Source organism: Rhinichthys klamathensis, unplaced genomic scaffold, assembly GCF_029890125.1.
Source record: "Rhinichthys klamathensis goyatoka isolate OS25496 unplaced genomic scaffold, OSU_Roscu_1.1 h1tg000123l_1, whole genome shotgun sequence".
NCBI classification, from domain to species: domain Eukaryota; kingdom Metazoa; phylum Chordata; class Actinopteri; order Cypriniformes; family Leuciscidae; genus Rhinichthys; species Rhinichthys klamathensis.
In genome coordinates this window covers 704,242-719,434 of record NW_026606660.1, presented here as the reverse complement: position 1 = coordinate 719,434, position 15,193 = coordinate 704,242, and the positions used below count along the sequence as shown (strand labels likewise).

The window sequence follows — 15,193 nt, the reverse complement described above, 5'->3', positions numbered from 1 at the left end:
TGCTGAGGAGCCCAGACAGTTTCCCGGTCATTTCAGCGGGTAGTTCAGCGTTGTGGTAGGAGGGAAACAATGTCACATTCCCTCCATCTTACCGACCAGGAATCACCACATGACAGGAATCAATCAGACAAGAAGTCTCAGTGGTAGGTCCTGCACAATTGAGTTCGCATGGGATGTGAGTGGCCCACAGTGACTTCAGTCGCTGCTGACTCTAAAGGAGGAGATGGCATGTGAGTTGTGACATGAGCGCAAACAGTCTTGTGTTGCCGTGTTGTCCATCCCAATCAACAGCCGAAACCTCCGCAAGGCAAGTACAACCGTGTATCTTTGCCTGCCACCAAGGTAAACAGAATATGCTGAATATGGGCGGGAATAAAGCTGAATATGGGCGGGCACCTGGTGAACTGAATCACATAACTGAGTCTGGCTGTTCTGATGAGCCAGCGAGACGGGTTGAGGAGTACCGTCTCCTGGGAAAGAGCAGCTTCCACCATCCCTGGTTTGCCCATGTCAGGGACGCTTTGAACCCTTCTTCAAGTTCTTGGTGCTCGTCTGAGGGACGGCCGGCTTTGCTTTCCTGCGGGTGGCTCGACGCTGCGCCCGGACTGAGGGTTCGGACTGTGGAGTAGCTGGTGCGGCTGCCACAGTTAGAGGCCCTTGGTGATGAGAAGATGGGGTGCGGGAACTCAGTGGCTATAGATGCAATTGCCCTCTGTCGGCTTCTTGACTGCCGAGAACTGCTGGGCAAAGTCCTCGACAGTGTCACCGAAGATGGGGGCGAGATGGGGGGGATCAAGAAAGCAAACCGTGTTGTCGTCATTCAGAGATGGAGTTCCTGGACCACCATGGAGGACATCACCTGGCTGAGAGCCCTAGCCGTGACCATAGGGCGAAGTCGGTCGTCGAACGCAGTTCCTGCATCAATCCCGGCTCAGAAATTCCCTCGTGTAGCTCTTTTAGTGCCTTGGCCTGATGGACCTGCAGGATGGCCATAGCATGCAGAGCGGAGGCAGTCTGTCCAGCTGGACTGTACGCTTTCGCTGTCAGAGACAAAGTGAGAAAGTTCGTAAGGGAGACCAGGTGGCAGCGTTTTTACGGGCATAAACACACACCGCAATTGCATGGTCCATCTGTGAGACCTCCGTGTACCCCCTGGCTGCCCCACTGTTGAGGGTTGTGAGGGTGGAAGAGCTTGCAAAACAGGACCTGTCAGTAAAAGGTGCCTTCCACGACTTTGTCAGTTCTTCATGCACTTCCGGGAAGAAGGGCCATTTGCTTCGAGCCTAGCCGTCCTATGAGCCAAGATACCAGTAATCCAGCCACGAATGTTCGGGACAGGGCAGGGGATTCCACTCCAGCATGATGCCTCTCGGCCCGGGCAAGCATGGCTGCCAACTCTGCGTCGGACTCAGACTGAGCTACTACACCCAAAGGTTTGGAGTCCAGCAGAGTCCTTAGTATTGGAAGGCATAAGGAGATGGTCCTCACTGCAGGACACGAAATCCAGGGGGAGGAGTTGGATCGAGATCCAACTCCTCCCACCTTACATATACCTGAACCTACCCATCTCCGCCCCCTAATCCCTAACCCCACCCCTAAACCTACCCATCTCCACCCCCTGATCCCTAACCCCACCTCTAATCCTACCCATCTCCACCCCTTAGATCTGGATCCAACTCCGCCCTCTGGATATCGTGCACTGCAATGACGTGCTACTGGGCATAGGCCCGCCCTCTGATGCTACAATAGATAATTCACCCTCATCTGGAGCCCCGAATGAAAATTTAGGTTTGCCACAAGACGAAACCCTAACTTATCTAGACACCACTGGGCACAACGAGCATGACGAGGAATGAGAGGCCCGTGGGGATTGACTCAGAGGAAACACTTCCATTGTTGTGGCCTTGTGCATAGCAGAAGGACTGGGATGGAGAGCAACTGAAGTACCGTAAACTGAAGTACCAAACCGTAAAGACGCAAATTTGTCACGATGTGGGTTTGTGTCCTGTCATGTTCTATGGTTCCCTGTCTTGTCTATTAGTTATCCCAGGTGTTTCTGATTTCTCACGCCCCTTATTATCTTGTCTAGCTCGTTTGTCCCTGATTATTTAAGCCCTGTGTTTCAGCCTTGTCTTTGTGAGTTCTTGTTTAATGTTTGACTGTTAACGTTGATGTTGGTTGTTCTTGTATCCGGTTCCTGAGTCCCGAGTCCTGTATCCAAGTTTAGTTTATAGTCTGTTAAATAAAGCGTGTGTTGCATTTGGATCCTGCTCCATCTCTGCTTCAACCGCACTTCGTTGCACTGGTGAGACCAATGCGGGAGTGACGGTCACTGCTCCACAAAGTGCAGATCTAGTTGGTCGTGGGTGGATGTCCGTGTGCACGTGTCTTCTGACTAGTTCTCCTCTCCTCTGTTCTCCTCTATTCTGTATAATGTATATCAATGTACTAAAAAATACCCAACACACCTTATCATTGTGAGTTTTGCATGAGCGTGCAGTGCGTGCACTAGTACATTAAAAGTATTTTTCTTATTTCAATTTTTGAGAACTAAACTGTAAACAGGATTCTTTAATGAATAGAAAGTTCAAAAGAACAGTGTTTATTTGAAGTAGATATCTTTTGAAACATTGTGAATTTCTTTACTGTCACTTTTGATAAATTGATTGCGCCCCTGCTGAAGTAACTTTTGAATGGTAGTGTATCATGGTTTCCACAAAAATATGTTTTCAACATTGATAGTAATCAGAAAGGTTTCTTGAGCATCGAATCAGCATATTAGAATGATTTCTGAATGATTATGTGACACTGAAGACTGGAGTAATGATGCTGAAAATTCAGCTTTGCATCACAGGAATAAATTACATTTTAAAATATATCCAAATATAATTTTTTCTCTTTTAAATAGTAATAACATTACAATGTTATACTGTATTTTAAAATGCAGTGTTGGTGAGCAAATTCAAAAATATTTAAAAAAAATCTTAATTATCACAAACTTTTGACTGGTAATGTATATGCTCTGTGGAATAGAGATGCAAAGATAAAGGTCCACAGGGACGTTCTTGCTTTCTACCAGGACAGACGGGGTCACTTTCCCAGGGACGACAATACTGTTCACAACTACTCATATAAATAACAGGAGGGTTAGTTTCACTAATCGCCATCCAGATGCAGATTATATTCATGTTCACTTCTTCACCACCCAGTAGATTCTGGCTTACAAACTCCAGTATTGAATTGTTCAATCACCATGATGAACTAAAGCCACAACATTTTGTCACTACTTAATTTATTATTATTACTAGTATTGTGTTAGATCCACTTAAATATCTAAAATGGAAATTTACTTAACCCTACAGTATCATATTTGATACGCACAATTCTAAGTTCTCTAAATGATCAACATGATCAAAACTTTGTTGAAAAACGTCTAGGATTACATATGTAACCCAGGTTCCCTGAGAAAGGAACGTGACGCCACATTAGTTGCTGACGCTATGAGAACCCATCAGCAAAAAGTTGAATTATTTCATATGTCAGGCTTTACAAGGTGAAAGTGTTCCTTTGATTACAAAAAAACGATAACATAGACATGTTTGCCTACAAGCTTTGATCTCGTTTTAAAAAGGGATTTGTTATCATGGCTAAAACATGTAACAAATTGTAGGGATCTGAGTGATGATTTGAGGTTTGAGATGCATGCAAAACTCACAGCCGCTCAAGCTTGGGTAGATGAGAGAAAGACTCGGGCTCCAATGACTCAATGTTGTTGAAGTGCAGGTATCTGTGAGAGATAGTCATACGTTTTACTTCCCATAAACATGGTATCTAGACAAAACACTCTATCAATGCTTTTCCACAGATTTTTGCCTTCATTTTTACACAGCATTGTTTGTGCCTAATGTCTGTTAACACAGAACCTTCCATAATCTTGTGTATTTTTATCAAGATAAAAATTATAGGACAGGACTTGATTTTATCATTAAAAATGTAGTGTGCACCATTCCAGAATGGAGACCATTATTTCATTTTCTTTAAAGGGGTCATATGATGTCATTATTTTGTTTATTGGGTGTACTAGAATAGGTTAACATGTTTTAATGTTCAGAAAACACATTATTTTTCACATACTGTACATGATTGCAGCACCTCTATTCCCAGTCTGTCTGAAACGCTCTGATTTCTACAAAGCCCCTCCTTCCGAAAACTCCAGAGTGCTCTGATTGGTCAGCTGACCCAGTGCGCTCTGATTGGCCAAACACCTCAACACGTGTCAGAAACGTAACGCCTCTTACCATAACCTCGAGCTTCAGCTTCTAAAGCAATTGTAAACACAAACAGTTAATGTCTGCAGCTCTGTTAGACAGAATAAATCCCTTTTGTGGGGAAATATGAGTTTTGTAACTTTGCAGATCTTATACATGCAAAAACAGATAAATTACACTCTAAAGGAAAAGTAAAACATAAAGCATCATATGACACCTTTAAAATAATGTGCACCGCTCAATCAGGTACAATAAGACCAGGGACGTGTATTAGCAAAGCAAATACAATTTAGTTTAATTTCATGTTGACTTGAACAATATGAACAAGGTGATAACAAAATTCCGACTCTGTGACATCATAAATAGCTCTTGCTACAAGGCTAATATGCTGTGGGTTTAAATGAAGATAACAATAACAGAAACAAAAGGTCATGGAGAGTAATGAGAAATACTTTAAGTGGTTGTAAAGTGTGCTCATGTTTTCCTGGCATATATACGTACCGTATATAATCATTGACGCCTGAATAATCTGTGCACATAACCCAACACTTACATCAGTATAGCCAGCTGCAAGCGAGCATTTTATGAACAGGTTATCAAAACCTGACATATTAGCAGATATCACTAAATAACTAAAAAAGTGGAACAATACAAGAAAATATGAGCTATTATACTCCCAAGGGAAGTTTATCTGTAAAATCTGAATGTAAATGGTATTTTGTTTTAGGATTTACACTCCCCAGTTTGGCATTGTGCTTTATCAAATTTCTGTGTAAAACACGGATCAATTTTCCCCATACCTTTAAAAGAATAGTTCAGCCAAATATAAAAACTTCTGCAATAATTTACACACCAATCCTATACGACTTTCTTTCTTTTGTAGAATACAAAAAGATCAATTTTGACTGTTGTTATTTTTAGTGCAATTACTATAAGTTGGGACTGAATTTATTTGTCACCATAAAAATAACATTATAGTGTCCATACAATAATTTTTTCCAAGTCTTCTGAAGCGATACAATAGCTTTGTGTGAGGAACATACATTTTATTTATTCAAGAGATAACAATTTTCATTTTGGGTGAACTATTCCTTTAACCTTTTACTTTCAGATCCTTACCAAACGTTTTGGTTACTATAGCAAAAATGAACATGGAAAGGAAACGTAGACAGGGCAGAGGGTCACTTACAGTTGTTCTAGAGAGACGAGCCCCTTAAAAGCTTCCCGGTCGATTGCCTGGATTTCATTCTTGTACAAATAGCTGGAAGAAATATTCAGGGATATCACAAGGGTTAGGGTTGAATGTCACACACACACACATAATGCACTCACAGAAAATAGAAAACAGGTCAAAATAAACTTTTCATATCATATAATGAAGGAATAATAGAAGAAAAAAAGAACAGAAGACTGTTGCATATTGATAACACAGAAGGGGTGGCCTGTGGGAAACAGGCATTCATGTTTGCGGTTTCATGTCTAGGGACAGAGGTCTGTTGAGAACGAGGGCTCATTCACATAAACCACATGATCCACTGACCTTGACGACGATGATACCATCCCACAGGAAGTGTATGCTGCAGATATGTATATATACACATGTATATATTCCATTCACATATGCAAGATTTTCATATATAAGCTACACTTTTCTTTAGTATTAAACAGTGCAAAACGTGAATGAGAATTATGAGAGCTGTTCAAGTTGTTTAAGAATCTGCAAATATGCCAGTTGAATATTATTGCTATAATGGGGTCATTAGTAAAAATGAGGGATGCAACAATAGGATTTTTTTGGCCAATACGACACCGATTTTACGAACAACTACCGACTGATTCCTGATATTTTGTAACTTGATCACAACTTTTTCTATTAAAATAGATCATTTTTTTGCTCATGTTTTAAATGAGCAAAGTTTAAAAACACATGCATTTAGGTATGGTAGTTTATTGCTGCATCGTCAAACAATTTTCATTGAACATTGATTGGATTCATTTAACATGCAACAGGCCAACATTATAACACTGCAAAAAATGCTTTTCTTACTTACTAAAAAATTTAAATCAAGATCCATTTGCCAGAAAAGTAAAATGCCATAAGATATTATGTCTTGTCAAAATGAAGGGAGTTGTTGCCTAAAAAAAGCTAAATTATCTGCCAATGGGGTAAGAAAAATAATCTTGACTCAAACAGAAAACAAGACATAATCTCTTATGGCCTTTTACTACTTTAGTAAATGCACCTTGATTTAAGAATTTTTAGATATTTGGACTGGAAACAAGACAAAAATACTAAGTAAGAATTTTTTTTTTTTTTCAGTGAAGAGAGGCACAAAGTAAGATAAAAAATAATACAAATAAGACAACGTTGATAGGTTATATTTGCTATCAAATATTTCTCATTAATAACATCAACTCATATTTTACTTATTATAGAACATTACATATTTCTTAGTTACATATTTCTAATAGAAAGACATAATACAACTCAGTGCCACATAGTTGATTAATAACTATCGGTTTGTTAAACTGGCCTTTTTCATGCTATAGTCGATATGCCAATAGTTTTAAATTGATCAAAAAACAGCTGATAAATATCAATAGATGCTTCTGTTTTTCTAAAATTCATTACAAATCATGTTATCATATTATTATTATATAATTATATTATATAATTTGAGTAAAAAAGTTCAACTGAAAAATGTACATGACTATGCATGTGCAAATTGTTCCCACTTAAAAAATGTGTGTTATTTTAGTATCATTGAGATACTATTATAGTTTTTAATAACATTTTGAATTATTTTTTTTAATTTTTTGTCTATTTTTTGTATTTATTTTATTTTTATAGTTATATTAGTACATCAAGTTAAACTAATGAAAATGAGAAATTTTGACTTGGCAACGAGCTGGAAAAAGATATTTTTAATATTTTATTTTATTTAAGTTAACGTTTATTTTATTTCAAGTAACGTTAGTATGGCTTTAGTTTTAATTGACTATAATAACCCTGAATTAAATAGGGAACATTTGAAGTGCTCACACAAAAACCTGTTCAATGTCTAGAGGACCTGAAAAGCCAAAGCAGTCCCTCAGAGCATGTTATATTCACTTTGTCTAAAGGACTAGCCAGACCACTGGACGAAGCTCGAGTATCCAGAAGGGAAAATCTAGAAGCGCTCCCTCAAACGGCTGGACATCATGACTGTGTGAACTACAGTATGTGTGGTGATTGCACCACCCAAGTGGAGTTAATGAATGGATTTATACTCACTCTGAGAATTATAATACTCAGTATGTTTATCTGGAGTGACTTTAAGACCACAAGCACTAAAATAACAGTGCCATTATTTTTTCAGCCTCTCGTAGATATTAATTGGACTTTACAAAGTCCAGTGGCACATCACTATTGAGTTATACAAATATTTTTGTATTATAATTGTAAAAAAAGGGAGTTTAGTTATGTACACACTGAGAGATTTCTACCTCTTTGCTTGTTTTGGCAGAATTTTTATAGATATAATTAAAAAATATGCAGAAAAAAAAAATCTTTAAAATGTACACGAATGAATCCCACAACATATCCAGATCATATTTCACCCCAAATCAAAAGGAAACCAAAAGAAATAATATTTTGCATTTAGTAAATTAAGCCAATTTAAGGTCCATTAAGTCTTTTTGCATTTGAATGCATTTAATGCATTTATTTCCATTGTAATTTTCACTGTTCATTGTAATGTTGCTTCTCAGTAGATTATCATTACTTAGTGAAATTACTATAATGTAAAGCCATTACAACAAATACTACCTTGATGTATACATTATTTTTGATTTAAAAACTTTTTTCGCATTACAGTAATAAGATGTAGGGGTGGGGATGGATGTGACAACTAAAAAATAATGGCAATGCCAAATTGAAATCTTGGTGGCTTAATTTTCTTAAGGAAAATATCATTTATTTACTTTAATTTTGGGGTGAAATATGAGCCTGGCATTTTCTTGAGAGGTTTGTTGAGATTCACCTACACGTACTTTACTCTTTCTGTATTATCTGACCAGCTGAATTTAGATGTTATCTAGGCAAAACCAGGTGTGAAACATTTCAAACAAGTGACTATTTAAATATAAACACAGGCTGCTCTCACCACAACTAAAGTTTGAGATTCTCGAATTGCCCTGTGACGAACAAAGACAGGAACTGTGCAACGCCTAAGCAGAGAGCAATTATTCCATCTCCGTCTGATCTCTGCACTTTTGGGTCACGGCCGTCAGACAGATAATTTCACAGTGCAGACAGTTACATTCCCCATATGTGTGAGAGCTTCATTCCATGACCTCAACTCTTTACTGTGTAAAACTGGTGAAAAGGGAAGATTTATCATACAACACCTACAATAATATGCATTTAAACTTTATGATGTGCCTTCAGTCAGTGGTTAAAGAGTCGACTGTACTTAGAGTCAATATAAGCTGTTCAAATCAACAGTCTTCGCTTTATTACTTTACTGCTTCAACTCTGGCACACTATTATGCATAAAGCATCACTCATTCCAGACTTTCTATCTATACTTTTTATAGAATATATAACCAAATCTGTTCCATAAGAAGTCAAATCAGAATCAAAGAAAAGCTCACAGATATTTTAGGTTTTCCAAATCTTCAAAGGCTCCTCTTGGGATTCGTCTGATGTGGTTATTATTTAAAAGGCTTAAAGAAAGAGGGAAGAAATGAATAAGACATTAAAACAGATGGTCATGCATAATACATGTGTCAAACAAATCCAAAATGTTTAGTTCTGTTTAATTTGGTTTCATGAAACCAAAAAAGCAAGTTAATGCTAATAACAAAAACAGTAATCATATCTTCGAGTAAGTTTTACAAGGTGGTAAGACTTTAGAAAACATGGACACTTACAGTGTATTGAGATTCTTCAACCGCTTAAAGGAGCCTGGCTGTAAATCCTTGATTTTGTTGAATCTCAAATCTCTAAAAAAAAAAAAAAAAAAAAAAAACACTTTTAGATAAAAAAAGAGGTGTATGTTATTGCATTTGCCATGGTATTTTATGCACACAGCGTTGTCATGTATTAAGTAAATCCCATTTTTTAGAATATTACATAACTTTAGTGACAATCATTAACAGGCTTAATTTAAAACACCTCTTGAAAAACAGAGAATAGCAGAAATATGTATCTGCTGTTGTGGTTCTGAATACAAATTAAAATGTCAGTGCTACCCATAACATTATACATCATCAAACACTGACCTAAAAAGTATGGAGTGCCACAAGGCTCGGTCTCAGGCCCTTTAATGTATGGCTTATATATGCATCTTTCAGCTGATATTACAAGGTACAGCTGATATTACAAGGAGCTTACACTGTTATGACATGCAGCTCTATGTCCTTGACACTAGATGTAATTTCAAAGCTTTCTAAGAATACATTAAAGCCTTGATGACTTCTGTCCTTCTGCAAATTCTGATAAAAACGAGATGCTAATTAGACCAAACATTTCAAGATGTTCTTTTAATATAATGTCTCTAGACTCTTCAGGGTGTCTGACAGAAATTAATCAATTTAAACCCACTTTGTCAGTGTCCCTATACAGCATGTTATCATAGTGGCATGTAAACAATGAATAGGTTCAAGCCTTTGCGCAAATTCAAGATGCAGGAGTCAGAGTTCTTACCATGTCCAGAGGACATAAACAGTGTCAGAATATCTAGTTTCACAGCTACTTTGGTGGCCTGTTAATAAATAATTTAATTTAATTATAAAATGCTGATACTTGCATTTAAATGCTCTGATATAAAGTACTGATTCCTCAGAACCCCAATAACTCCCCATTAATGTAACAAAGACTTTTGTATTTAAATTATTCCCAACACATGTTATGAGTAAGGTTGAAAATATACTCAATCTCTTCCTCTATCCCTTTCGTTTATGGCCCCTGAGATTCAGAATACACTCTCACGGCTAAAGTCTAGACAGATCAGTCTAGCCAGCCATATAGCTAACTTTTTATAGACATGCGCTCAACTGTGCTGTATTGTTAGGTCTGCTGGAATCCCGACTATTATTCTCAGGATATAACAGAGTTTGTGAACTATAACTAGGGACTAAGACTAACATTATAACTATTTTCTCTGACTTTACCTCATAAGCTCCTGTCCCGGTCAGATCCAATTGACCCACCGCCAACAATCTCCAATATCCCCCACCTATAACACCTATATTTGCAGCTCCGTATCTAATATCAGTCATATCCTAAGCCAGCAAGTAAAAGATATTTCCCTGACCACTGCTTGGATCGCTCCAGTAATCTCAGGCTGGGCTCCAAACTTACAATCACACCAACTATTAAATTTTATTTAACAACAAATCAACAAGTGATCATTACAATTTTTGGTAACACTTTATTTTACAGTGTCCTTGTTACATATGTAACATGTACTTACCACAGTAATAACAATAAATTATGCATAATTACATGCAACTAACCCTGAAGCAAATTATAATCCTACTCTAACCCTATAGTAAGTACATGTAGTTGCTTAGTATTACTCAGTCCTTAAGTATATAATAATTACACTGTAACAATGACAGCTTAAAATAAAGTGTAACCTAATTTTCTATAACTATTTTTCTTTGTACTTTGGCCTAGACAATTGTTTAAGCCACCATGAATGTCAATCCTTTCAAGATTTCTTCCTCATCCTGCTTAATCTCAGTTTTTTTTTTTCTTGCCACGGTTGCCTTTGGTTTGCTCACACAGAGTATTAAGGCAGTTTTCTCAGTAGAGCTGTTTTGAAACAATATGTATAGTGAAATGTGCAATTTAAATTGAATACAACTGAAACTGTACTTGATTGATGATTGTTTTGTGTCTTCAGTACACTGAAACAGGCATGGAGAAGTAGGGGAGGGTACTAGTGCTCAGTATCTTCACTGGCATCATGATATAATTTACCTTATTATGAGAACACATAACTAAAGAATAACATTGCAAGCAATAAAAGGATGGCTGTGTTTTTCTGTCGCATTTGACTTGCAAAAACCACCAAACTGTAAATAGGGCATGCACCAACTTACACATGCCCTATGAGATACTGAACAGAGAACGAACTTCAAGCAATAACCAGGTCCAAAAGCTGGTGATTAAAGCTAAAAGTTACCTTTCAAGGGAACTCGCGCTGCGTCGAGAATTGATGCTGTGGGAACGCTCTGCGTGAATGCAATATAAGTGTGCCTTCGCTACAATATGAGTGTGGATACACGCGATTTATGTGTTGTTTGTTTGGGAACAGAGCACGCATGTCAGCTCTAGTAAAAGGGGGCTGACAGTGTCCATTCATAAATTTCCTGACGTTTACGATATTGTCCGCTCCTGTTGGCTTTCTTCTCGAGGGAAAGAAAGTCTTATGAAAGTGGCTCGGATCTCGGGTTTGCTGAGGCAACACGTAGATTACAGGTCTGCAGACTGCAAGAAATAATATATTTCAGGGGTCGGCATATAAGTTTGGCATCGGGCCAAAAAAAAAAATCCGCCACTTTCTAATTTAAGAAATAAATTGATGAAAAATGCAACTACAATTGCCTGTGACCGACTGTTACAGTGTCTTTTGTAGCTCGTAGTGAGCTGTTACTCTGTGTTAAATCCTGTAGTAGGTCAGTCATTAACAAAAAGCCACATTTGTGTCCGGGTTTTACACTGGATAAATGAATAAATCTGTAGTGACACGTAACCTGGTAAGTATCTTCATTCACCAACTTGCAATACAGACCGCCTTGCTAAAACACACATATGTGGGAGATGCGGAATGGATAAAAATAACTCAAAAAATAAAAGACGACTTGAATAAGCCCATCAATGGCATGTTTGAGTCATGCTCTTAATGAACTATGTTTTATTTCAAATTTATTTTTAATTTGCTTGTTACACAATGGAGCCTAACTTATTGTAATAATTATTTGACGTAGCCTACTTTTACACAATTGTGTCCAATTCTATATATGTGTGCTGAGGCAACTGGACACAATCGGATCCAAGGACTGGGTTGTCATGATAGATCTTTAAAACGAATACTTCCATATTCCATCCTTCCTCAACTCAGGAAGTTCCTCAGGTTGCTTTCGGGGGCAAAGCATACCAGTATCGGGGTTCGTCCCTTCGGCCTAGACTTGTCACTCCGTATTTTGGCTCAGTGTGGAGCAGATGGCGGTTTGGCATCGAGATGTCAGTCCTCGCCCACATGAAAGTATTGAGGTTAAGGCTGAATGCAAAGAAAAGTGTGCTTTCTCCATTACAGAGAACCACCTTTTCATGTGTGGCGTGGGGTTTGATGACGACGCAGGCACATCTGTCTCCTGCTCGTATCGGTTCGATCCTCACAGCTGAGAGCAAGATAAAGCTATCTTCACAGTTTTCCATGTCCAATTTCTGTTGTATGATGTAAATATTGCATTAACCTTCTGGAAGAATCAAGTTTCTTATTACATTTACTCCAAAGCTTTTGGAGTTGGAATTCTGAGTGAGTCAAACCAACTTATGAATTTAGCTCAGATTTTACAAACTTGGGGGGGGAAAAGCTTTATATTCTCGTGCAACTATACCAACATTGGTGAGAAACACAATTCAAAGAAAGAGTGAAGGAGGACACCTACATTGTGCTGGAACAGCTACTTCTACCCTAAGTACTTGACTCATTCACATCTGCAGGTGTGTTATTCCAACTATTAGGAGGTCTTGTAAGGTCACAGTGTGCATAAATTTAAATGCTGGGAATTCCTCACCAACCAGATAAGTGATGAAGCCTCTTGGATAAACATCAAACATCCTCTTATTTACAGCTGGGATATACTGACTTTGACTAGATTTCCCTAGACATGCATTGACGTGAAAACCCTCATGGAAATTCTACAGGTAAAAACATTTAATTTTCCTGTTAGAGAAGAATCTAAACTTAAATCCAAAGAATCTAATTTAAAGAAGAATCTAAAGCCCTAGTATGGTTAATACATATAGTGATACAACTTCTAGTAAACTCCTCCTTACCTCACGTGTACAAGAGTTTAGTGCAAGAGAACGCATGTGGACAAAATGATGATTAGTTGCACATTTAAATCAGTTTTATTAGTTGATCATTTGGATTCAAATAAACTAGTAAACACTAGTAAACACAAAAAATGCTTGGTTAAAAACCCAATTTGGATCATTTTGAGGAACACACACAGCAGTGAGTTAGGTTAAATTTTTGACCCAATATGCTTTCCTGTCCACTATTACTATACTGACCCAAAAAGGGAGATATATAAAAATCCCACAAAGATTGTCTATACAGTAACATCAGAGGCAACCGTAATACTGAAAGATGAAAATTTAATTAGAAGCTAGAACTTGGGCTAAAATTTAGGCAAATAAATTATTTTATAGTTAAATTATAGTTATATTATAATTTTCTCTCACTAATTAACACTATTTTGAATCTTTCTGTTTAACGAACATTAACCAGACAGGCTAAATGCCTTTTTTTCTGAAGAATGTATGTTTTTCACCAATGTATAGTACCTTTGTTCTTCTTTCCAAATCTGCACAGTCAAGTGTACTCTAAAAGCATTTGCTAGTGTCTTTTCTTCAGAAGACATTATTAAAACTTACTATTTAATTGTGACAAATAGACATAATAATAATAATAATAAGTTTAATTTATATAGCGCCTTTCCCAAGCTCAAGGACGCTTCACATTAACAGTAGATAACAAGCAGTTTACCAGTAGACAGACAATGGGCATTTGCCCAGTCCAAGTAATGAGCGATTGCAATTGCAAATCACATTACATTTACAATACAAACATAAAACAGGGCAACGAACATTAATTACAGACAACATAGTGGGAAGTTGGAGTGAAGATGCAATAGAATTATTGAAACCTAGGTTAACATTGTGACTGTGTTATGTCAGATTAACATTTCATGACTGATAATACTGGTTAAACAAATGTGTTTTGAGTTTATACTTAAATACATGCAATGTGGTTGTTGTCCTGAGAGCCAACGGAAGAGAGTTCCAAAGCTTGGGGGCTATAACAGAGAAAGACCTGCCACCCATAGATGATAGACGGGATCTCCGCTCACATAGGAGTTCACAGCCAGAGGAACGCAGAGTTCGAGGGGGAATATAAGGAGAAAGTAAGTCAGAGAGATAGGCTGGAGCAAGACCATTGAGTGACTTAAAGGTAAGCAAAATAATTTTGTAAGTGATACGGGATGACACGGGTAGCCAGTGCAGTTTAAACAGAATTGGTGTGATATGGGCAGTTTTTTTGGTGTAAGTTAATAGTCTTGCGGCAGAGTTTTGAATATATTGCAAGCGTGAGATAGAGTGTGCTGGTAGACCAGAAAAAATAACATTACAATAGTCGAGGGCGGCGAGAAGTGATGAAGTGCTTCAGCGTCTTTTTGGCTGACATAGGCACGGAGTTTGGCAATACGACGTAGATGAAAAAAGGATGCTTTACAAAGTTGATTAATGTAAGTGTCGAACGTCATTGCAGGGTCAAAAATGATACCCAAGTTTTTGACAGTACATAACATGTATGATGACAAATAGTCAAGTAGATATGTATGTATTTGCATAATTTACAGTGAGCTTACAAAATTGTGCATATTGTGTTGTGTGTAATGGTAAATTGCAGTGTGCATTTGTGGGAAGCTTTTATGCTTTTAACTCAGACAGTCTTTAAAACAGTCTGAATTAGATGATGTTGTTGTGTTGTCGGTCTATCCTCTTCCCTCTCTACTCCGCAGCTTGCCATGGCCATTTTTGTAGCATTTAAAAAAAAAAAACTGTAGTAAGAACTGACTGGTGCTGAAACGGGGGGTTTCATAACCCTTTAATAGGCAGTGACAACTATACATAATCAATC

The 15,193-nt window shown here is 37.6% G+C and overlaps 1 protein-coding gene across 1 annotated transcript in view; it reads right to left on the bottom strand.

The window, feature by feature from the left end:
- The window catches only part of LOC130088872 (peroxidasin), a 93,508-nt gene that overhangs the window by 45,501 nt on the left and 32,814 nt on the right, over nt 1-15,193 (bottom strand). Inside the window, exons 2-5 of the mRNA XM_056255848.1 lie at nt 9,183-9,254; nt 8,904-8,975; nt 5,458-5,529; nt 3,716-3,787 (exon numbers count right to left, since the gene is read on the bottom strand). Of these exons, the coding sequence (XP_056111823.1) occupies nt 3,716-3,787; nt 5,458-5,529; nt 8,904-8,975; nt 9,183-9,254 (288 nt within the window). The remainder of the gene's footprint in view (nt 1-3,715; nt 3,788-5,457; nt 5,530-8,903; nt 8,976-9,182; nt 9,255-15,193) is intronic.